Source organism: Sebastes umbrosus, chromosome 4 (assembly GCF_015220745.1).
Source record: "Sebastes umbrosus isolate fSebUmb1 chromosome 4, fSebUmb1.pri, whole genome shotgun sequence".
Classification (NCBI taxonomy): Eukaryota; Metazoa; Chordata; class Actinopteri; order Perciformes; family Sebastidae; genus Sebastes; species Sebastes umbrosus.
Window position 1 is genome coordinate 11110297 of NC_051272.1, and position 24293 is coordinate 11134589.

General features: G+C 38.2%; 2 protein-coding genes across 2 annotated transcripts; one reads left to right on the forward strand and one right to left on the reverse strand.

Annotated features, from left to right (window-relative positions):
• The first annotated feature begins 227 nt into the window (after window positions 1-227).
• Window positions 228-9375, forward strand: znf277 (zinc finger protein 277). Its single transcript, XM_037766377.1, has 12 exons — window positions 228-361; window positions 3000-3213; window positions 3527-3615; window positions 4223-4305; window positions 4489-4580; window positions 5193-5303; window positions 5809-5941; window positions 6650-6717; window positions 6886-6982; window positions 7234-7276; window positions 8024-8198; window positions 8714-9375. Exons 1-12 carry the CDS (start codon window positions 334-336, stop codon window positions 8904-8906), a joined length of 1326 nt encoding a protein of 441 aa, XP_037622305.1. The 5' UTR covers window positions 228-333; the 3' UTR covers window positions 8907-9375.
• LOC119486287 (kinesin-like protein KIN-14E) lies at window positions 9345-17656 on the reverse strand. Its single transcript, XM_037766315.1, has 14 exons — window positions 17445-17656; window positions 17177-17353; window positions 16270-16389; window positions 15508-15570; window positions 15297-15410; window positions 15096-15209; window positions 14851-15017; window positions 14107-14767; window positions 12532-12674; window positions 11019-11079; window positions 10380-10588; window positions 10104-10290; window positions 9681-9776; window positions 9345-9532 (listed from the first exon to the last, which is right to left on the reverse strand). The coding sequence occupies exons 1-14, from the start codon at window positions 17610-17612 to the stop codon at window positions 9383-9385; spliced, it is 2430 nt and encodes an 809-aa protein (XP_037622243.1). The 5' UTR covers window positions 17613-17656; the 3' UTR covers window positions 9345-9382.
• Between the last annotated feature and the right edge of the window lie 6637 nt (window positions 17657-24293).

Genomic DNA, 24293 nt, shown 5'->3' on the forward strand with positions numbered 1-24293 from the left:
ATTAATAATTATTAATTTTTATTATTTTTTAATTATTTTTATTATTATTATATTTTCTATTATTATTATTATTATTATTATTATTATTATTATTATTATTATTTATTTTCCTGCCAATCTACTGCTCCACACTCCAGTAGCCCAGTAGGTGACGGTAATGCATCTATAAGCTGGTTTGCCAACCACCAATAAACACCAAAGAAGAAGAAGAAGAAGAAGTAAATGCACCGTATCGTGTTTCTGTTTACCTGGAGACTTTGAACGCAGCATGCAAACATTTCCCAGCCCTCTGATTGGTCCGTCAGCCTCTGTTTTGATCACGTGACAGCAGAGATGGCCGCCTGCAGCCGGAGCAGAGATGGTGAGTTGATGTCGTAGACGTGTCGGTGCATTTAAAGACGCTGTTTTGTGCTATAAACAGATTATTCAGCTTTAAGATGAAACTCAGAGTCCGTCAGACTGAACTCTGCTGAGAAAGGTTCAGCTCTGCGGCTTGTAAAGAAGCTGAACCAGTCAGCAGCTATCCGGCTGTGCTGACAGGCTAACCAGCATGTTCTCTCTGCATATAAACAAACTGTTTTAAAGCTTTAAAGTGAAGAACTGACCTGCTGGCTGGTTACTCTAAAACAAGCAATTAACTGTGATCAGTCATACAACCTGTTTTTGATTTCAATAAAGAGGATAACACACTGGTTCTTCACTGAAAGCTTTTCCAGCTCCAGTGGTGGAAAGTAACTAAGTACATTTACTTAAGTACAATTTTGAGGTACTTCTACTTTACTTAAGTATTTCTGTTTTATGTTACTTTCTACTTCTACTCCACTACATTCATCTGACAGCTGTAGTCACTTTGCATATTTAGAAATAATAACACCAATTATCATGAACTAATAAATACTGTGTTATTATAGGTTAAACAACCAGCAGTATATAAAGTCATTAAAATGAGCTCCACCTTTACCAGCTGCAACATTAAAGTGATGAACACATTAATGCATCAATAACTACAATATAATATCATTCTGCATATTGAGTAGTTTTTACTAAATACTTTTGGACTTTTACTGGAGTAAGATTTTGAATGCAGGACTTTTACTTGTAACAGAGTATTTCTACACTGTAGTATTACTACTTTTCCAGTGGTCGAAAATAACTAAGTACATTTACTTAAGTACAATTTTGAGGTACTTCTACTTTACTTAAGTATTTCTATTTTATGTTACTTTCTACTTCTACTCCACTACATTCATCTGACAGCTGTAGTCACTTTGCATATTTAGAAATAATAACACCAATTATCATGAACTAATAAATACTGTATTATTATAGATTAAACTACCAGCAGTATATAAAAACATTAAAATGAGCTCCACCTTTACCAGCTGCAACATTAAAGTGATGAACACATTAATGCATCATTAACTACAATATAATATCATTCTGCATATTGAGTAGTTAAATACTTTTGTACTTTTACTGGAGTAATATTTTGAATGCAGGACTTTTACTTGTAACAGAGTATTACTACACTGTAGTATTACTACTTTTCCAGTGGTCGAAAGTAACTAAGTACATTTACTTAAGTACAATTTTGAGGTACTTCTACTTTACTTATGTATTTCTATTTTATGTTACTTTCTACTTCTACTCCACTACATTCATCTGACAGCTGTAGTCACTTTGCATATTTAGAAATAATAACACCAATTATCATGAACTAATAAATGCTGTGTTATTATAGATTAAACTACCAGCAGTATATAAAAACATTAAAATGAGCTCCACCTTTACCAGCTGCAACATTAAAGTGATGAACACATTAATGCATCATTAACTACAATATAATATCATTCTGCATATTGAGTAGTTTTTACTAAATACTTTTGTACTTTCACTGGAGTAATATTTTGAATGCAGGACTTTTACTTGTAACAGAGTATTTCTACAATGTAGTATTACTACTTTTCCAGTGGTCGAAAATAACTAAGTACATTTACTTAAGTACAATTTTTACCTACTTCTACTTAACTTGAGTATTTCCATTTCATGATACTTTCTTCTTCTACTCCACTACATCTCAGAGGTAAATATTGTACTCTTGACTCCACTATACATTCATCTGACAGCTGTAGTCACTTTGCATATTTAGAAATAATAACACAAAATATAATCAACTAATAAATGCCCATGTGTTATTATAGATTAAACTACCAGCAGCATATAAAAACATTAAAATGAGCTCAACCTATACCAGCTGCAACATTAAAATGATGAACACATTAATGCATCAGTAATTACAATAATATAATATATATTATTCTGAAACGGGCCATTCTGCATAATGAGTAGTTTTACTAAATCATTTAGGACTTTTACTTGTAACAGAGTATTTCTACACTGTAGTATTACTACTTTACTCAAGTAAAATATTGGAGTACTGTATATTTATCTATCCATCTATCTATCTATCGAATCGTAATTTGTTGAGTATACTTAAAGTGATGAAACACATTATTTTCGATTTCCTAGTTTTGAGAAATATGAATGTTTTTGTGTAAAATATTTTTTTTTTCTCTGAACAAAAGAGGCAAAAGACAATTATTGTGTAAACACAAGCAACCTCACAAGAACTTTGTTGTTAGAAACAGAAAGAAACCGTCTGATGAAGAAATAAGCAACTAAACTTCTGTACTTAACAGTCTTTTTATACTCAGTGCTACATACACATTAAGGTTGGTAGCAAAAAGGATTGAGGATGTATACCCAGCTCGCTCTAGAGGAAAGACATGAACCTTATACAAGAAAAAGAGATTTGAATATTTGGATTTGCATCTTATAGATAAAATAAATTTTTTTACACCCCCAACCAAGTTTCCTCTCCGATAAAACAAACCAAATGATTGGATAATATGTTCTACGTATGCATGTATTCCTGGAGGCACACTGGGTTGGACTAATGTGTTGTTGTTAGCTAACCTGGACTCGTCTCCTTCCCTCAGGTCAGGACAGCATACTGGAGGCGCTGTGTTTTCCAGAGCAGCCAGCTGATGGCACCAGTGCTCCCAGTCTGCATAGTGTCGGTGAAGAGCTGCTGGTGTGTCTGTTCTGTCCCGAGTCCGTCCCCCTGCAGCTGAAAGACGTCCTCCTCAAACACCTGCTGCTGGAGCACAAGCTGGTCATCGCCGACGTCAAACTCATCGCAGACCTCCCAAAGTAAGAAACCTGCAGGTTCACTTAAAACAACAGTCAGGTTCCCATATGAACTGTGAAACTGAGTGTGTTTGCTGTCATCCTCATTCCTCCTGTGCATCTGACTGTTTTTGACCCTCATTACCTGTTAAATGTCCACATAACTCAAGCCACGGAAGATTTCGTGTAACTGTTTTCACAGAATTAGCAGGACTAACCTAGCTTTACTTAACTAAAGTCGGTGGAGTTCCTCTTTTATGACTACAATCTGTTCCTCCATGATGTTGCCAGTGAGCGGTGCTTCTCCTGTTCTGATGCGTTCCCTGTCCTCCGTCAGGTACATGTTGTACTGGAAGGGCAGATTCTTGGAGCAGCCGGTCACAGATTTCTGCAGCGTGATCAAGACGAACTCCACCGGCCCCGTCGGTAAGTTCATGTTAAACATGTTAAGACTCACAGTGCCTCTTCTGAAACACACAGGTGAGTCCCATACAGTAGTGCAGTGATTCTCAAAGTGGGGTCTGCAAAATAATTAGCTATAAATCATAAAATTGTGCTGCATCATTTAAAAGTGCATATCTCCAGATGGGGACCATTTGCACCAATAAAACAAGAACATTATGTCCATTACTCCCACCCAACCCGTGTTAGCTTAGGGCCAATAGAAACTCTGATATGATTGTGACACACAGCAATAAGCTCATTATTTTAAAATTGAAGCACTCACTGAAAATCAGCTTTAGACTGGTACGTTTAAATATCTAGATTTATTAGGGCTATGCCAGTTGTCAGCCTCTCATACATGGAGATTTCCTTCTTTTCTCTGTTTTATATCATATTAAACTGAATATATTTGGTTAACATTTAAAGACATCAGCGTGGACACTGGGATGGACATTTGTCACTAAACGATGAATTGCTAATGAAAATAATCATTTGTTGCAGCCCCAACTTTGACTTCATCTTGAAGAAAAAGCTGTTAAACAAAGTAAATATTTAAAGCTTGTCCTCCTATAACCACTTGATGTTACAGAGAAGCAGGAGGACTACTTCCTGATGTGTGACGTCCTTCCAGAGGACCGAGTCCTCAGGGAGAACCTGCAGCAGAAACGACTGGTGAGGATCCGACATCAAATCCAACATCTCTTGAGTCAGTTTGGGATTTACTGACATGAATCAATATGCTGCAGACAGATTTGACTTTACTCTCTTTATACTTTTGGTTTTGGACGAGCCCAAAGTGGCGGTGCCGTTCTTCTTCTTCTGTGGTGTGTCTCTGACAGTGTTGCTCTCCCACAGGAGGAGGTGCTGGAGCAGCAGCAGCAGGAGAGAGACGACAGCAGCTTCCATCGTCTCTGCATGTTCTGCAGCGACGAGTTCACCGGAAACAGGTCCATCAAATGTGTTTCCATCAGCTGGTCCTGAATGTTAGAAAGATCAGTAAATACTGTATTAATGCTGGGGAACCAATCATCATACACTTTTAACAAGTTAGAAGCAGCACATATTCTATTTCTTGTCATTATTGAGGACATAAATTTAATTATTTAACTTCTTCTATTGTCCTCACGAGTAAGTGTAAACGCGAGATGCTGATATTTTTTCACCAGTGTTTTCTGTTTTTATTAACCCTCTGAGACCCACAATAGACCCGTTTTTGTCTTTCGTAAGGGGGTACAGGGATCTGTAGGGGGAGATAGCAGGTCAACAGTAGATGTCACATAGAAGTGGTGTACATCATCTGAAAGCTGGGAGCCTGAAGATTAACTTGTGATGCAGCTCAGCACTGTGTGAGAAGTTGTTATAGTCATAATATATGATGGTCATCCCCATGCTTTATTGTGTCTCATAAGTTGTTGCAGCAATTTCATAAACCAACAATGTCTGTGGCTCTCTGCGTCAACCCCATTGGTTACTACTGAAGACGTCAATCTTTAAAAACGACTCATTAATATACAGTTTCATAAAAATAAAATGAATTACTCCCACCATCATGTTTCCAGGTCGTCGCTGCTGAACCACATGGCCAGAGAACATTCCTTCAGCATCGGACTACCGGACAATATCGTCTACTGCAACCAGTTTCTGGACACTCTGCAGAGCAAACTGGACAGGTAAGAGCTGACACAGTGACGACAGTATGTCTCCGTCTTTATTATGATACTGAGGTCAGATATACAGATAAAACCAACAACACAGCACATACACATCTGTCTTTCTGCCTTTTCTGTCCCTTTATTCTCACCATGTACTCGCACAAACCATAAGAATGTGTTCAACCTGACGACCTTTAGTCCCAGTTAACTGTTTCACAATCAGAAATACTTTTGTACTTTATTTACATTTTATTATTCATTTGTTTATTATTGTTATGTTGTTTATTTGTTATTGTTGTTTTTATTTATGTATTTTGTATTATTCATATTGTTATTTATGGATTTCTTTATTATTTTAATTATTATTTTACTTTATTATTTAATTTAAGTTTTAGTTTTTTTAATTATTTTTCATATGTATTTATTATTATTATTAATAATAATAATAATAATAATAATAATAATTAATTAATTTATAATTTATTCATGTACTTTATTATTTTATTTTGTGTCCTCCTTTCAGTCTGCGGTGTTTGTACTGTGAGAAAACCTTCAGGGATAAAACCACGCTGAAGGATCACATGAGGAAGAAAGCTCACCGCCGCATCAACGCCAACAATAGCATCTACGACCGCTTCTACGTCATCAACTACCTGGTAAAACTCCAACACACTGAGTTTTGTCTGTTTGATGCACTGTGGGCTCAATTTTTGATAATTTAAAAATCTGTCTGGATGGTTTGTGGAGGACAGTCTGAAGATGCAGCAGAGAAAAACAGAGTGATGGACTTCATAATGTTGAAGCATATGAACATTTCTGCTCATTTGGCCTACATTTAGGTGGAAGTTGCAAAGTGCTAGTACGCACGCCTGATTTGTTATGAATTTTTTTTAACTTTAGCCATTTGCTGTAGCGCCACCATCAGGACTATTGGCCCACAAAGCCAGCTGAGGAAGTTTAGCATTGGACTGGACCTACGTGCAAAGTTTGGTTCATTTTCATGCATGGGAAGGCAGATTTCCCAGGAAGAATAATAATATTGACAAAAACAAGAGGGACTGGCAGCATAACTAAATACTGACCTGACGGTTGTGCTAGAAGAAAAGTCAGGGGAAACCCGGCTTTCAAATGGCTTTGTTTTCTCTGACCAACCGTCCAAAAGTGTCTCCGGTGATATAAAACAGTAAATCCTCACATTTCAGGAGCTGGAACCAGAAAATGTTTCTGCTTGACAATTAATATGACAATAAATGGATGGTCAGATTTAATCTAATAGAGTTGTTTGAGCACTAGCTATACTTTGGGAGGTGTTGTTTTCTCTTCATTGTGTGATCTTGAAATGTCTCCGTCTGTCCTCCGGTCAGGAGCTGGGGAAGACCTGGGAGGAGGTGCAGAGTGAGGATGACCGGGAGCTGGTAGACGACGGAGATGAGTAAGTAGGAACCAGAAGGGTTTTACTGACTTTCTGAGGACGGCTTCAGCTTCATTCATCTCCTCTGAGGAAGCTTAGAGTGACCTGACTTATTGTTCCAGTCACATCTCAAATAGACCTTGTATTAGTCCTTTTTATTTTAGTCTGACGTCTCTGTGTTCTCCACAGTGATTGGTCGGACTGGCAGGCTCATCCAGTCTCTGCTGTGTGTCTGTTCTGTGATCACCAGTCAGAGACGATGGACCAGATCTACACACACATGAAGGTACAGCAACAAACCTTTCAGATAGTTTCAGATACTTAATGTACCTGAAATGATTCCTTTGTGACACAGAGAGAGATTCAGGGGCCTGACGAGTCTAGATTAAATTATTGAGTGTTCCTCTTTACAATTTCCCCCTCACCAGTGGTAAAGATCTAAGACTAACAAAGTTGTCTTTCTATTATCAATTATTTGATTATTTGATAAAGACTTTTAATTGTAATTGATTATTGTTCCTCCTTTTTTTTTTTTAGGAGTCTCATGGCTTTGACCTCCATAGTCTGAGGACTGAACTCAGTGAGTAAAACCACATTAGAAAACAAATACCAACATCAAAGTGCATCATCTTTAACATGATGATCATCACCATGATTAAAGGAAACGTACTTTAGTGTTTGTTTAACATGTTGTGTGAATAAGACAGTATGTACTCTGTATCTTTCCTATGTGGGTGGCTAGACCACAGGGAATCTGGTGTGTGAATTTATTTAATTCATTTATATTTATGTATTATTACCATTATTATGTATTCTAGTATTTATTATTACCATTATGTATTATATTTATTTATTATTACCATTATTATGCATTTATTTATTTTTATTCAAACATTTTAAAATTTAATTTATTCTGTTTTTTATTTCATAATTTTTATTTATATATTTTATATTATTATTTTCTCTCCTTTGTTTTTTAATAGTTTGTTTTTCAATTTACAGTTAGTATCTGTTAAATGTTCATATTATTTTATGTGTTGTGGTTTAGGTTGTTGTCTTTTTTCTTAAGGAAACAATAAAAAGCATGATTAAAAAAAACATGTGAATGTGAGTATGCATGCTCACGTATTGACATGTCACATATTGCTATTTCCTCCTCATCCTGCGATTTGAAAATAGCAGTAGGCCATATTACGTCCATAAGATAGAAAGAAAAACTTGAAACAGTGGTAATAATAATGTATTTTAGTGTTTGTTATAACATGTTGTGTGAATACTGAGTATGCGTGCTCACGTTAACATCCCGCTCTGCCGTGTCCTCCCTCAGACCTCCGCTTCTACCAGCAGGTCAAACTGGTGAACTTCATCCGGCGGCAGATCCACCAGAGCCGCTGCTACGGCTGCCAGGAGAAGTTTGACTCCAGAGACGACGTCCTCCGTCACATCGTGGCTGAAGGTCATGTGATGAAGCTGCCAGACATGTCGACCTGGAACCAACCACAGTAAGTTCAGCAGCTGTAGATGTTTATTATGTTATGGTATATGTTCATGTTGGTGTTCAGCCGTACCTGCAGCTTGGTGGTGACGGTGTAGGTGGGTGGGAAGCCAGTGAGGGAGGACGTCCTTCCAGCATGGTTAGGTGTGATGCTACCACTACGAGGCGCCACTGTTGAAAATTCTACAATATAAGCTTTATGTTTTTGGTTCTGGTCTGATATACCACAGTTTTCTCTCCACGACACTTCCCGGGCCAAAGCATTATGGGAACTGTAGTTCAGTAGTGAGAGCTTGTGGTTACGACATGGGAAGTCGTGATATTATTGGCGTTCAAGTGGTTAAGTCGTGAGAACACCGCTGCTAAGCAACGGCAACTTGGACGCTACTGTCGGCGTCTAGAAGCCACTGAGGCTAACAATTTGCTTTTGCCTTGCTAAGACACGCAGCGACTCTGGAAAAAAAGCCGAGCAAAAGCCTAGAAGTGTATTTAAGTAAACCGCTGACCTCCATCTCTCCTCAGGTATTACTTCCCCACATACGAGAACGACGCCCTCCTGTGTACGCTATCTGACAGCGACGACGGTGAAAGGGACGAGGCAAGTCACGGCAGCGAGGACGTCCCGGTTATCGCAGAGGACATCTCCAACCTCAGAGCGCTAAAACAGAGCAGCGTCCTCAACCAGCTGCTGAAGAACAGAAGCTCCTGCAGCTAGACGATGGACGATGGACGGTTTTTAATGTCGGGATGGTCGGACTTCTTCGTTTTTGGACAAGTCTTCATCAGACTAAGTGTCCTGTGTGCACCACAGCTGTGCAAAACCTGCGGAGATGTCTTTGCACTTACATACATGTGGACAACACGGTATCTTTCTTTTCAGCACTTAAACCGCTCTGTGAAAAACAAGTAATTAACCCAATCATGCACCCGGAACATGCACTTTAAAAGCAATCAGAAGCCTTTTCAGAAGCTGCATTTCAACATTTACTTGCTACGAATTTCCATTCAAGCAACAGAGATACATTTAGACGTTAAGACGTAGATGTTAAATTTATTACTTAAAGTAAAAATTCTATTGTAAATTCAGAAACTATAACCAGCACTGCATGAAAGTAGGTGTCTCTCACAAGAACAAAAAGCATCTTCCAGCTGTTTCTGTTGAATAAATGTTGTCTAACACCCGCTCTCCGTCTACTTGACTGTCTTGTTGTTTTTAGCCGGCACGATGTTCTGCGTTGCTTTTCCGAGCGCGACCTGCCGTATGGTGGAACCGAACTGCAGCGTGCTCAGTGTTTCCGCCTCGTTCTTCGTGTCTGGACTGACATTCACAAACACGCAGCACTGCAGAGGAACCAGAGGAGACAGATGTTTAAGTTAAAAAACAGACGTGAGAACTGTCAAAAAAGAACACATTCATTCCAACATTTCCAACAACTTCTTAAAGGTTGGTCTGAGGTAAAGGAAGACTTCAGTGTGAGGTGAGGTTTACCTTAGCGTCTCCACTGAGGCAGGGCTGCAGGAGGTGGGTGAGTTTAGAGTTCCTGAACGGGATGTGGAGGGCGTTACACTTCAGAGCACTGAACACCTGAAGGACAAACGGTGACCTTTGACCTCACTCAGAAACACTTATTCAGTTCTCAGGAGGAAATCTGAATGGTTTGTTCTGTTTATCAATACTTGCTGTACCTGGTGAGGGCGCTGTATTAAAGCCACTCCTCATATCATTTTGACCACATGCCTGTCAACCTTTCTGTATGCAGCTCACAATGAAATTTATTAGGACTACCTGCATCATTATCTAGGGAATGTTTACAAGTTTAACCTGAAAGTGACACTACAGTGTTTAATTGGATCAGTGGTGTAAGAACTGAGCTGGAACCAGACCAGGTGAGTCCTCAGTGGGTCGGCGTACCTGTCCCAGTGCTGTCAGTGATTTATTGATGGCGGCCGCCTCCACCAGCCTCTGACCCTCAGCTTCGGTCTTGGAGATCCGCTCAGATCCAGCGAGGTCGCACAAGGTCAGCGTGCCGCGAGACGTCAGTCCCGACACTTCGTCTGAGCCCTCCACCTGCAGCGCCACCACCAGGTGAGACCGGGAGCTGAGGAGGAAGGACACAACACACCACGTCAGTCATAATAACATCATTCTGTGCTTCGTCACATCACTATGTTGGAAGTAGAGCAGCACCTCTGAATGTTCATCTTGGTCGAGGCGATCTTTCGGTTCTTTTCACCCGTCTCCATGACGTTGAGGATGTCGGCCTCGGTCTGCACCTGGATCTGGGTCAGTCCTGGGACCGACACCGACTTCCCCTGGACTCTGATGTCCAGAGCAGCGCCGGGGCTTTTGATCAAAAGGTCGTTTAGACTGTCGTTGTAAATCTCCAACATCGAGATCTGAAAATGAGCAAAAGTACATTTGTTTGTTTGGCGAAGTCCACGTTCTGACCAGAGAAAAAAATATATTTGTTCTACTTTTAAGTGCATAGAAATTAAAAGCTTAAAATTAAAAGCTGCACAAAAATAATGAAATATAAATAAATAAATATAAGTTAATGGAATGTGGCTAATGTAGGAGACTATGGTGTCTTTTGTTTGTAAATCCTCTGGACGTTTGGACAAATTTGAACAAGCATTCTTCATTAAAAGACCCACAAATAACAAACTTATATTTTATATTATTGATAAGCCAAGCCAGATCATCAACAGTGAGCTGAGAGAACATTTTAGATTTTTTTCTCCCCAAACTTGGTTCATTTTCTTCAACATTTATTTGGTTTTCAGAGCTCCACATGAAAATCCACTGTGACTACATAAAAAGTCAAACCTTCAGAGTGTAGGAGATCTTCTCTTTTCCTGCACAGATGCGTAGAAGTTCTCGTATAGACCTGAGGAAACACACACATGTTATACTGCCGGTGTGTGAGCAGACTCGAGGTAACAGGAGACGCTGATGAGCAGAGCTTTGTGTTGCTGGAAACTCAACCTCTCTGTGTGTAAACTGACTCTGAGTGTCAGCGCTGAGCTGTTGCTTCGCTGCCTCATCACGTATTGATGAAGTGTTGTCAGGTGACACATCACATAATGAGACGCAATTAGTCTCATTTGGTCCCTGACAGCAGTTCATTGTTCCAGGCAGGGAGATAACAATCAGCAGAGGGGTTTAAATGTGTTTGGACGACGCAAGCTTCCAGATTTTATTCTGTAAAAACCCACTGAACTTCTCAAGCGTACCCTCGATTAACTCACCTCAGCTGTTTATAATCGGTGCTTGTCACCGCAGGAAAATACAGGTGTAACCAATGACATTTGGAATGGCTCTGTTTCGTTTGGCCGTGTCAGTAAGTCTCAACACAACACAACAGGACCCTGGAGCTGACACCGGTATAAACCACATTAGTTACACCTGTGTTTAAAAAAATTAAAAATAAAAATGTCCACTGTACATTTTCCCGAATTTCCAGAAACACAAAACTGTTGTATAACTGCATTAAATTATGAAGTGGGTGTATAAACTGAAAGCTATGGAGTCATAGGAGTGCCATAAAAAAGAATAAATCTGGAAAAGAATATGAAAATAAATATGGAAATATAAAGAGAAATAAAGGAAGGATCACATTGTCACGGGGGTATAATAAACATGTATTTCAAAATAATATAATAAATGAAGTAAATGAAAAAATAAATGAAATTGCTTATAATTATTATTTTATATTTTGTTATTTGTCTTTATATTTCCACATTTATGTTCTTTTACAGATATATTATTTTTAATGGCACCTCTATGGAGTCATAGGAGTGACATAAAAAAAGAATACATCTGTAAAAGAATAAGAAAATAAATGTGGAAATATAAAGAGAAACAAAGGAAGGAAAAGCAAAGTGATAAAAATAAATAAATTACATTATATAAAAATAAATATTTGTTTGTAAATATACAGAGAAAATAGAGTTATTTATATGCAAAAATTGAATATATATATATTTAAAATAATATAATAAATGAACAAATAAATGGAAAAAATAAATGAAAATGCTTATAATTATTATTTTAGATTTTGTTATTTGTCTTTATATTTCAACATTTATTTATTTACTTATATTTCCACTTTTCTTTTTTTTTTACAGATGTATTCTTTTTTATGGCACTCCTATAACTCCATAGTTTCCTCATCAGTGCAACATGGTGGAAAACAAAACCTGATGTTTATGTGTGTCCTTTGTCCAAAAAAGTATCAGTGTAAATTTTTAAAAACATGGTATGTTTTCTTTAAATCAGGAGTCACACCTCCAGTTTCTTTCAGTTAACTCTCACTGTGAAAACTCTGAGTAGCTCTGACCTGATGTTGACTCCAGGGTTTTCCTTGCTGCCCATCATGGTGTACGTCTTCCCCGAGCCCGTTTGTCCGTACGCCAGTATGCAGACGTTATAGCCGTCCACACAGGAAGTTATCACCGGCAGAGTTCCTGCAAACACCTCCTCCTGCAGTAAGGAAGCACGGAGGACGACATGAAGATGACATTCATTTGAAATAAGTAAACATTTCTGAAAAGGAAAAGCTGTTGCTGCTTTATGTGTCTTCCAAAACTCTAATCTTAAATAACAAAATAAACTAGAAGGGCTGATGTTGATGATCTTCAGAGTGTATTTAAGCTTTAATTTGAAATGTTGCTGCACTTTTTCTCTGGTGTTATACTGAAAACACTGATTTCCTTTGAAAGAGATTCCCCTTGTCTCTTTAATGAATGTTTAAATCAAACATTATGAGACGTTTTAGTAGCTGAAGGACTGCTGCTCTCTGAAGGCCCAGAGCTCGTTAAGATCTGCAGCTCGTTAAGATCTGCAGCTCGTTGAGGCCAACAGATCGTTAAGGCTAACTGCTGGCCTTCCCTACAGGCAAATTAACAACATCGCTCCGGTATTTAACAGTGAACAGGAATAAAATTTAACAGTAAGCTTTATGTTATTTAAAGGAGAAGTGTGTAGGGTCTGGCGACATCTAGTGGGGAGGTTGCACCAGCTGAAACTTCTCCTGTGTGCCAAGTGTTTAATAGAACGATGGTGGCCGATGTGAAAATGTGAAAACATGAACGTCTCCATGGTACGATTTGTGAAAGATTCAGAGGGTGGTGGGAAAAATGTTGTTATCCATGAAAATAAATCATGAACCACAGTTGGCCTTTATAGACTAGGAAGCCTGTTCACAGTGTCTGTTTCTGAACTTTAATTCAAGAATTTGTGAACTTGTATTTAACCACTGCATTTATACGAATATTTTAATCCACTTTTTAAAAAAATTAATTCATCAAGTAGCGCGCGGTATTTTCACTTCTGTGTCTTGTCCTTCCCTCATGTGGAAACAAAGGTGATGTGATCATACGCAAAACAAAAGGTTAAATGCTAATTTAACCTGTCAGGATTAAATCCCTCTTTCAGTAACATGGATAAAACCACTTGGCCAGATGTGCTATAACACTTGCTGATAAATTTCAATATTTCGAAAATAATCTCAAAATGCAATAGCACAACGTGCCGTCAACATTTACATAAATAGGCTACATTATACTTGTCAGATTAAGCAAACAGTCCGCTTCAATGAGGGTCTTCTTTTTCTGCTGTGTATTAGTTAATTAGCACAAAATACCGTCCAGCTGAGGCTCATGGGAATGTCATCAGCTCTGCAGGTATTTGGTCAGAAAACCAAAGTATTGGACACATTAACATGTTGACCTGAAGGTGGCGCTGAATGAAAAGTCAAAGGATCACCAAAGTTACTACAGTGCATCCTGAGGGGAACATGAATGTGCGTACTGAATATCAGAGCAATCCATCCAGTCTTCATATAAACAGGCTTTGCTTGTACTGATGGACCAGTGGGTTCAGAAGGGTTGAAGAGGTCGAGGTGAGTCGTTACCTGTGTGCTGCTCTGAGCGTAGACTTTGTCGAAGTGGAACTTCTTCCTGCTTCCCTTCTGGACGACCACCATTTCCTGGTCGTCGGTTTTCTCCAGACAGCATCCGGAGGCCGAGCTCATCCTGCAGCGACAGAACACCCGGATGTTTCCCTGCAGCTCCAGCAGCTTGTTGTACAGGCTCTTCCTCTCCACCGCCTCCTTCCTGTAAAGGGACCGCAGCTCCTCCACCTCCCCGGCTGCCTCCTGCTCCACCTGGGCCACCGTCCCCACGGCGCCCTTCAGCTGCTCCAGCTGGTTCTTCATGTCGGTCAGCGCCTGGCTGACTGTGGAGTGAAGCTGCTTGTTGGAGACGTTCAGCTCGCGGGTGAGCCGGCTCACCTGGCGGAGTTGGTCGGGCTCCACGGACGGCTTGGTGATGGTTTTGACAGGTGGGACAACGGGAGCCCGGCGGTTCGAGAGGGATCGGATCTTCTCTCGTGCCTCCTGCTGGTCGGCCTCAAGCTCCGCCAGCTTCTGGTTCAGGTGCTGAACGACTTCACTGAGGTAGCGTACTTCCCTCGCCAGGTAGCTGTTCCTCTGGAAGAGATTGTCCACCTCTTTCTCTTTGGTCTGCAGTTTCTGCCGCAGATCCTCGATGACCCTGTCCCGCTCCAGGAGGGCTCTGCTGGGTTAAACACATGTTTGGTGATGAGTCTTTACAGGAGAAATACGCGTTTTAATGCTAATCGTGTGTTTGCTGCAGACCTGAAGGAGTTGAGGTCGGTGTAGTTGTGATCTCCGCTCTGAGAGGCCTGCAGGAGGATTTCTCCAAACATGGCGAGGTAGACGGAGATGACCTCTTCAGGGTCGTAGTTACACTGTCTGAGTGCTGCAGTGATCTCCTTCTGGTCCACCAGACCTGGTAGAGTGGACTGGAACACAAACACACCGAATACACCTTCTGCTCTACAGTCACAGCCTAGAATGAGCAGCATCAGAGTCTTCCTCACCATGACTCGTTGGACTCGAGCTTTGACGAAGTCAACGTTTACCTCCCACTGCAGCGGCAGCAGCAGCCACACACCCGCCTGAGGATCCCAGAACCTGCAGACATTCACCCGCTCCTGGAAAACACCAGGATGTTATAAAACTAAAAGTAGATCTACTGTAGAGAAACACCAGAGGATGCATGACTACAGCTCCTGTCTCACCTCAAACATGTAGGTCATGACGGTTCCTTTTCCTTGGATGTAGATGCTGCCGGTGCGATCGTCCTCTCGGACCGCCGGCTGGCTGCTGGCCGGAGTCTGCAGCTGACCGGAGCCCTGAGGGACAAAACACAGTTCTTCATACTGCAGCTGAGTTTATTTATAGTTTATAGTTTATAGCATTCGTAGTGAATCTAATTATACACAGGCATACCTCGTTGTTGGAGGTGATGAAGTGCCCCTGACTGTACCACTCCTTTGGAAACGGCTGCAGGTTCTGGTGAACACAGAGCAACAAATAAGACAAAGAAACCAGGATTCAGAAAAAAACATAGAGTTTCCTAAAACATGACTTAGGGTCCTTTTTTGTGCTTAAAGTTGGTTCTTGTTTTATTCTGATTTTATAAAGTTTAACCATGTGAATTTGGAGACTTGTATGGTAAACAATGGTGAGGCTATGGAGGTGAATTTGGAAGGAAATCTCTATGAACCAAAACAGGAAGATGGCGCTGTTCGTCCAAAGCAAGCTGAGCTAAATATCTCTGCATATGGTGGAAGAAGAAAACAGTTGATTATAGAGGACGAAAGCAGCTGTTGATGCTGATACATTTTAAGGCCCCTTAGCTCAAGATCATGACTTAATTATATTGTTATCTTGTGAAAGTCACTCAAAGCTTCAGTGGGCAGAATATCTTTGGCATCACTGGGCAACAAATCCATAATAACCTTTCAGCATATTGTAATTCAAGTGCTCTGAAAGAAAACTAGACTTCTGCACCACAACGGGAGACTTTGACCAATCACAGGTCATTTCAGAGTGAGCGAGCGTTCCTATTGGCTGTGCTCCGGCTGGTGGGCGGTGCTTAGTATTTCCTTAACTGATCTCAACATAGGCACCATGAATGTCATAAAAATACAGAGTTTTAAATAATTAAGTCTATAGTAGGTGTTTTATTTCCAGATAAATAGTTCCTACCTGCGACTCGTCGACATAAACTCTGTTTTCATGATGGTTGAAGCAGCTATACAGCGTCCCGTTGTTGTGGAGGAAACTCTCAAAATCCAGAGACACTTCTTCACCTTCTGCAACCGTTTCCTGATAATACAGTTTACACAACAGGTTAGAATTAATATATTGATTAATATAAAGCTGATGCCTCATTCAAACACTTGAACTTTCTACCACCTATGGAAATGTGGTCGGTATGGAGACCCTTCACTGAGTTCTAGTGGGAAATTTACACAGATATAAAAACATAATATGAGATATCAGATTTTATCCTGTGGTTGGTCACATGACGATCATGTAATATCCAAGTTTTCAGAAGGTTGCCACAAACTTTGGAAAATGTATTGCTTCCAAAATACTTAAAAAAAAATTTAGCAAAAATAAATAAATAAGTAAAAATGTTTGAGCTTCATGTTTGAACTTGTGTATTTAACACTATCAAAATTATTTAAAAAAATGCAGCTGTTTTCATTTATATTTTTGGAATAATTAAAAAAATAATTAATAATACTTTGTTAAAAAACTTTGTATATTTATTAGAAAAAATGTTGAGATATATAATTTAGTATGTGCTCACATATTACATTTTTACCATTTTTTTTAATACTGTATGAACAGTCTATTTAAAAATAATGCTAAATTCTCTGTATTTTGTAAATCTGTATTTAACAATGTGAATGTTGCATTTATATATAAATGAATGAGTGGATTATTTCTGTTTGTGATATTCATAATAAAGATGTGACATACATTAATATTGGATGAGATACTGTCATGACAGTTGTAATAGATATAGTGATATAATCAGTCATGTAATGATAACATGACGGATACATTATTGATGTTTGAGTGAATATTTTAAAAAGCTGCTCACAGTAACAGCCGGACTCAGGACAGTTTGTGTTGTTTCTTCTTCCTCTTCTTCTTCTTCTTGGTATTCATCTTCTTCTTCCTCTTCTTCCTCTCTCTTTGTCTGCATGCTGCTCTCTTCACTCTTTAAAGACTGGATCTCCACACTGTGACTTTCAGGCTTCCTTTCCTCCTCATCTGCCTGAAAACACAACATGTTAGAGGAGGAGAAGGTCACTGACATTCAACCAAGACTATCACATGATTGCATATTAGATGAAATAGACATTTACCTGCAGGGTGTCGTCGCTCCGTCCAGCAGGTGTGGAGGGCCGGTCGGGTCCAGGTCCAGGTTCAGGTCCAGGTCCAGGTTCAGGTTTAGGTTCAGGTTCAGGTTCAGGTTCCCCGGCTTCCAGCCTCTCTGGCCGGGATCCTTCGCTGACGGACGCTCCGCTGCCCATCCTGACATCCACAGACAGACACTCAGAAACATCCAGAGAGAGAGAGAAAGGGGCAGACAGGTGAGAACAGGTGCAACCTGACACACCTGTCCACGTGACACAGAAGCTGTTATGTCACGACTCAGGAACTTTTATTTGCTGATATCTGGGAAAAAGATCTGGTTTTACCAAAAAATAAATAAAAATCTACAATTTACAATTTAATTTAAATGGGATGTTAATGATACAGCTGTAAATGTATTGAATATATATATATATATATATACATATATATATATATATATATCTACAACTGTAAATGTATTTTATATATATATATACAGTATATTTTATTATTAAATTATAATTATTATTCTTAATAGTCTTTTTTTACTTTCATTATATATATTATTATCTACATCTATAACTGTAAATGTATTTAAAAAAAAATATATATATATATATATATATATATATAATTTTTATTATTCTTAATGGTCACGTTTTAACTTTCACTTATATTTCATCATCTACAGCTGTAAAAGCATATTTTAAAAAAATATTTATAAATATATATTTCTCTCATTTTTATTATTCTTAATGGTATATATATAATATATTTTATCATCTACATCTACAGCGGTAAATGGGTTTTTTTAAAAATATATATATATATATATATAAATGTATTTCTCTTAATTTTATTATTCTTAATGGTCTCTGTTTTTTTTTACTTTCACTTATATATTTTATCATCTACTGTCTTTTTTTTTCTTTTTGCCCTTGTAGAAATGTGTTACATTTTTATTTTTCAAAGCACTTTGAGCGACATCTCTTGTATTAAAAGTACTCTATAAAATAAAGTTTATTATAGTTATTGTTATTAAAATACAGAAATTGTTGTTACACATATTTTTCTCGCATATCTGATGTTTGTGCTTATTAATAATCATATTAGGTCCCAGGTAAATGAATGTTTTATGAGTGGGGTTTGGTTTTCAGACAAACGAGACACTCCATCACCTGATAATTATTTTAACAAGATCTCATATTCTTAGGAGTAACTTTAATAATTAAAGATAGGCCCTGTCCGATAAAGGAAACCAGATACAAATAAGTTTTACAGCAAATAATAAAGTTATTATACTCGATATTACTGTTGTAACTTTTGGCCTCTCTGTCCCTGACGGGTTTCTATTATTTTAAAGTTTTTCTTCTATCATAGCATCTAGAAAAAGGATCGTCAGTTCAGAAAAATATTGTTTTTAATCCTTTTTATCTCTTAAAATAACAATTGAACTTCATTTGAGCAAATAGTTGGAATCATAAATGTTTTCTGTATATCAATGCATGAAAACATCAAAGAAAGTTGGATCAAAACTCTCATCAAAGTCTGTGTGTTTATGAAATGTTGTAATTTGAGATTCAAATCTGGCAATAAAAATGTTAAATAACAGTACAAATGTGCTCTTACACGAAACATGATTAAGCAATTTGAAAAGTAAAAACATTTCTGAAACTTTTCTCAGACTTTATCATCTGCAAATTTTGTGTTTGTTTTTGTAATTCAGAGCAGGAATAATGATCATTTTGTTACACAACTCACAGATGGTGGTCACATTTAAATGTTTCCCACTGCAACTGAAGACATTGTACCTTTCCACATTTTCACCATTTTCTTAAAGGCACAATCGGTGATGATAAAATATATTTGATTTAAAAAGCAGCCTGCCTGCCCTGCACCGCTTCAACTCCTCACTAGAGGGCAGCATCAGTCCCCTAATGGGATTTAGAGCAAAGCATTAAGCAGCATGGGAATATCTTTAACTCATAGAGGAGTCAACAGAGGAGCAGTGCAGACAAACATTCAAAGGCTGCTCAGTTTCTCTTAGTCAAACAGACCGAGAGAGAGAAACTCAAACCGTAAAAGAACTACAATGACAGATCACAAACATATTGTCTTACTCACCTCTAGTGGTCCTGTGAACCTGGCAGATAGTTTGGTTATGTGCCACCGTTTGAAGACGCCAATTCTGAAACTTCAACACAATGGAGGTGAAAGGAACTCAGAGCATCCGAAATCCAAATTTATAACTCACCTGGAACGGCCACAATGTTGGATAATCCATATTTCTTTGAGACTATTTCATTTGTAGAAAGTAGTTCCAATGAAAAGTTTTCACTGTAAGGTCTGTGGATTACACAGCTGCTGGTGTCTCTAGAGTTATCGATGAGACAATAAAATACAAGCCAGGAAGTCCAGTTTAATCATCAGCTCCATGATTTTTAAGGTTTATCAGAGATTTTGAGATGATGAGACAGGAATTTACAAGTCCGGAAAGTTCTCACAAAAACAACCGTGCCGGTGAACGGCTTCAGTACTGAGTGTGAAAGTTCATTCTTGAATACAATGCTAAATCTTTTAACTCAAAGGTCACTTACTAGCTATTTCTGGGGCTTTCTTTACTACCTTCCTCATCGGATAGTTTGCTCAGTTGTCATGCAGCAAAACCATAACCCACCTTTGTATGACAAAAAGGAGGGGGGTCAAATTTTGTGAAAAAAACTCAGAATATATGAGAAAAAAACTTGGATATTCTCTGAGATTAAAGTGATACTTTATGAGAAAAAAAAACAATTTACAAATTTACGAGAGAAAAACGTGAATATTCTCTGAGATAAAAGTCCTAAATTTACAAGAAAAAACTTGAATATTTTCTGAGATTAAAGTCTTAGATTAACGAGAAAAAACTTGTTATTTTACAAGAAAATAACCTGGATATTCTCAGAAATTTACGAGAAAAAAATGTGGATATTCAAGTTTTTTTCTAGTAAATTTAGGACTTTCATATCAGAGAATATTTGATTTCTTTTTCTTGTAAATTTGTGAGTTTTTCTTGTGAATTTAGCACTTTAATCTCAGAGAATATTTCAGTTCTGTTCTCATAAATTTACAACTTTAATCAAAAAAGTTTTTTTTTCTACCGACAATGGCCCTAATACACCGTGGTATCTTTGAACATATAAGCGTTTTACTATTACAACCACCTGTTATCACATGACTGATGTCACATTATAACATAAGATCAAACTCCATCCATGAGGAAGACTGTGAGACGTGGTTGAAAGCTCTAGAAAAAGCCAGTAAGTGGACCCTGAGTTAATTTTTTTTCCTCAAACTTCAGTAGCTTGTCGATCCAACAGTTTCATATTGGGGGTGTAATGAATATTGCGGTCTCTCGGGCGTGCTAGCAGGGCTTTAGTCTTGTTAAAATCATCTTAAGTGCCCATTAAAGGTTTTTATTTTTCTGCTTTAAACTCTGTGTGTCTGGCAGCTCTCTCCTGCTGCAGTACGGGATGCTTTCACCCTTTTGCTTTCCGAATGTCTCGGGTTTGTCATGCAATTTGCTTCCAGAGCAAACTTCAGGCCAGACAGAAGTCTGAGCAGCTGGTGAAACCCGGCAGATATATTACATCCCAGTCTGTCTGAGCCACGGAGCAGTAAAATCCTCACTGATTGCCCCTTTTAAAATGGGTGGACATTTTTCTTTTTTGCTGTAGGAGCTGCTGGCTGTGCTGAGTGTGGGGTGAATAACAGAGGGACTCATTCTGCCTCGGCTCAGCCTCCACAGCTGGCCAAATTAGAAATGACGCGCAATAAAAGAGGAAAGGAAACGAGTTTCCCCAGAGAACAATCTGGAGAATGACTCTCTATTCACACAGACAGGGAGAATATTGACAGAGTCTCTCGGCCAATCAGCTTTCTGTGGCTTTTTTATCTCAACAGTCTCAGAACATCTGCTGCTGCTCTGCTTTTCTGTCCGTTTGTCTGTTTCAGCGTCTCATTGCCGAGTCCTAATCCAGGTTCGGTTCCCACAACTCCTCAAACACAAACAAGAGACTTGTTCATCACTCACCAGTTCTTGTGTTCAAACCCAGACTTTACTCGTTTCAGATCAGGATCATACAGTATCACTTATTTTTCTTTTCCAGGATTTGGCTTCCATCTGAAGCCCGGTACGTCTATGTCGAGCCGTTTTAACATTTAATAGTTAAGCTTGACTATCCGGAATTAACATTAGAGATATCCACAATTTCATTTTGACTAGTCGTAATTACATTGTGACTACTCAGACTCCTTATTCAAGATAAGACAAGTCAAAACGACAGTTAGAGATATCTGTAATTCAGTTCTGACTATCCTAAATAACACATGAATGGCAAAAGTTGTTTGAATCGTACTAGTCAAAATGTAATTATGGATATCTAAAACTAGAGTTTTGCCTGGTCTAAATAGAATTAGGGGATATTGAATAATATTGATTATTAGAGTTTTGACAAGTCAAAATGACGTTGCAGTTACGACTTTAATCTCATAGAATATTCAAGTTTTTTTCTCATAAATTAAATTTATTTTCTTGTAAATCTAAGACTTTAATCTCAGAGAATATGTAAGTGTTTTTTCTCATAATTTTGTGAGTTTTTTCTCATACATTTATGACTTTAACATCAGAGAATATCTGAGTTATTTTCTTTTAAAATAAAAAGGTTTTTTCTCATAAATCTAAGACTTTAATCTCTGAAAATATTCAAGTTTATTCTCGTAAATTTTATGAGTTTGTTCTCGTATATTTAGGACTTTATTCTCATAGAATATTCAAGTTTTTTTCTCGTATATTTCTGAGATTTACTTGTATATCCACAAATCTATCTCTAATGAATATCCTGTCTAGCTATTAAATGATAAAACGGCTCTCAGGCGGGAAAGCTCTTGCATGATATATTTCATGCTTTCGAACTGAAAAACAAAACAAAACAAAAGAAAATCGCCCTTTTAGTGGTCATAACGTTACACAGACGCTGCTCTCTTGCCCTCGCAGCTCGTTTACAGCGTTCTCCCTCAACACTGGACCAGTTTCAGAAATAGTTGTTCCCATTAGTCGCTTAGACACAAAAACATGATGTAACAGGGTCCAAGTTGAAAAATACCCTTTAAAGATCCACATCAGAGGCTGATGTATAATAAAATGCATTTATTTACAGAGTGAACAGAAAGCAGGCTGTCAATAAACATGTTTAACAGCCGACTGTCTGCTCCACCTGAACAAACATCAACATGAACTCATCAACCAGAATCATTCAGGTTTCATCCCTGAAATCACAACCTGATCAGCAAGAATACACACAGAAATGTTGCTTTTCATCTTTGTAATTACTTTAGATTGACATTTAAACATTGAAACAGAATCAGCTTTAATCTCCTGTTCGTCTAACATTTTCATGTAAACTGGGAACTGTACAGAACTGTAATATAACTGGTTGGAAGATGGAAACCTCGGTGCTCATCTAAGGTGTAAAGATGTTGTTTAATCAGGAAAGTCTCTGTGGCACGTAGCTACATATTTCAGCTGATAGGAAAACACATTTACGTATAGTTCAAAATGACCTTCACAGGATATTTTCCTTACAGCTTGATGGAAAAGTTAGTTCACTCAGCTGATGTGTAAATACACTCCTTCTTCTACGAACCAAGTAGCTTTGTTTCAAGTCACAACGTTAACCACATTGGTACTCTCCAACGGTCATATGTGTCGTTTTGGGAGTCATTGGCAAATGTAATTATGGACTAATGTAACACATCTGGCATAAATCAAATGTCAGCAGGATTTTCATACATGACATGAAACCCGTCAATAATTATTTATTATTATTATTATTTTGGTGATATTTGATTGTTTTTATTTATAATGATTTAGTCTTTGGTTAAAATATGATGCCTTTGCTACAGAGCCTCTTTTCTTCAAAAATCCAAAATGTTATTTTTCTAAATTTAATTTATGTGGGCTGAATATTAACTGCGTCTGTTCCCAAGAGACAGAAATAATAATAATAATAATGAAAAACCCTTACACTTACTCGCCAGTTTGAGGTGAGCTCTTGATGCAGCTCCCCTGAAATTAATGCTCAACAAAGTTAATTATACATTATGTACAATTATTTACTGACTTGAAGCAATTAAAGGGGATTACTGGTGTCAACAGTCTGTTTTCAGTCATTTCCCAAAGTTGTTTTTCATGCTGAAGAATGAACAGCAGCCGATGGCTTCTTCTGGAGGAGGAACGTGAGCTCTGTCACAGTGTTGATTACCAGACCTGCTGACAGTAGCTTAAATATGCAACCACCTGTTATCACATGTCCGTAGGGTTTCACTAGTTCACCTGAGGCCGGGACTACGAAGCAGGATTTGTGGTTAGCGAGGTAACTTCAGGGTTTTCAGTCCTACGAAGGTGGTTAACTTCTTATCGGGGTAGATCGCCATGGTAACTGATGCTGAACACCTAACCTTCACCGGAGCAGGTTATGTTCCAGATAAGAGATCAACTCGTATAAAAGCTCGGTGGGCAGATCGTATAATAATATTACACAAATACGGAGAAGTTAAAGTCACAGTCCAGTCTGAAAACAACACAGTTTAAACTGACAAATGCAGGAAGGACAGCTGGATTTATGCTGTGGGTGCTTACCACTTTGAATTATGTTTTTATATATACATTTTTTTACTTGCTCTGAAGTCCATTTCACACCACCGGAGACCGGGACACAGCTGAAAGAGGTTTGAATTAGTCATACAGTAGATGCCACAACATTACCAAAGGGCATAATGAAGGCTAAAATGTAGATTATCTGTTCATTCGTTCTGTT

What these genes read in the sequence shown, in the direction of transcription:
- LOC119486287 (XM_037766315.1), bottom strand. Translation starts at nt 17,612, where the DNA reads ATGGGCAGCGGAGCGTCCGTCAGCGAAGGATCCCGGCCAGAGAGGCTG. An exon ending in TCCTGAGTCCGGCTGTTACT is followed by an intron (nt 16,390 to 17,176) that starts GTGAGCAGCTTT and finishes CTGTATTATCAG; the next exon opens with GAAACGGTTGCAGAAGGTGA. An exon ending in TCATCACCTCCAACAACGAG is followed by an intron (nt 15,411 to 15,507) that starts GTATGCCTGTGT and finishes TTTGTCCCTCAG; the next exon opens with GGCTCCGGTCAGCTGCAGAC.
- znf277 (XM_037766377.1), top strand. Translation starts at nt 334, where the DNA reads ATGGCCGCCTGCAGCCGGAGCAGAGATG. An exon ending in CTGCAGCCGGAGCAGAGATG is followed by an intron (nt 362 to 2,999) that starts GTGAGTTGATGT and finishes TCCTTCCCTCAG; the next exon opens with GTCAGGACAGCATACTGGAG. An exon ending in TCTACGTCATCAACTACCTG is followed by an intron (nt 5,942 to 6,649) that starts GTAAAACTCCAA and finishes TCCTCCGGTCAG; the next exon opens with GAGCTGGGGAAGACCTGGGA.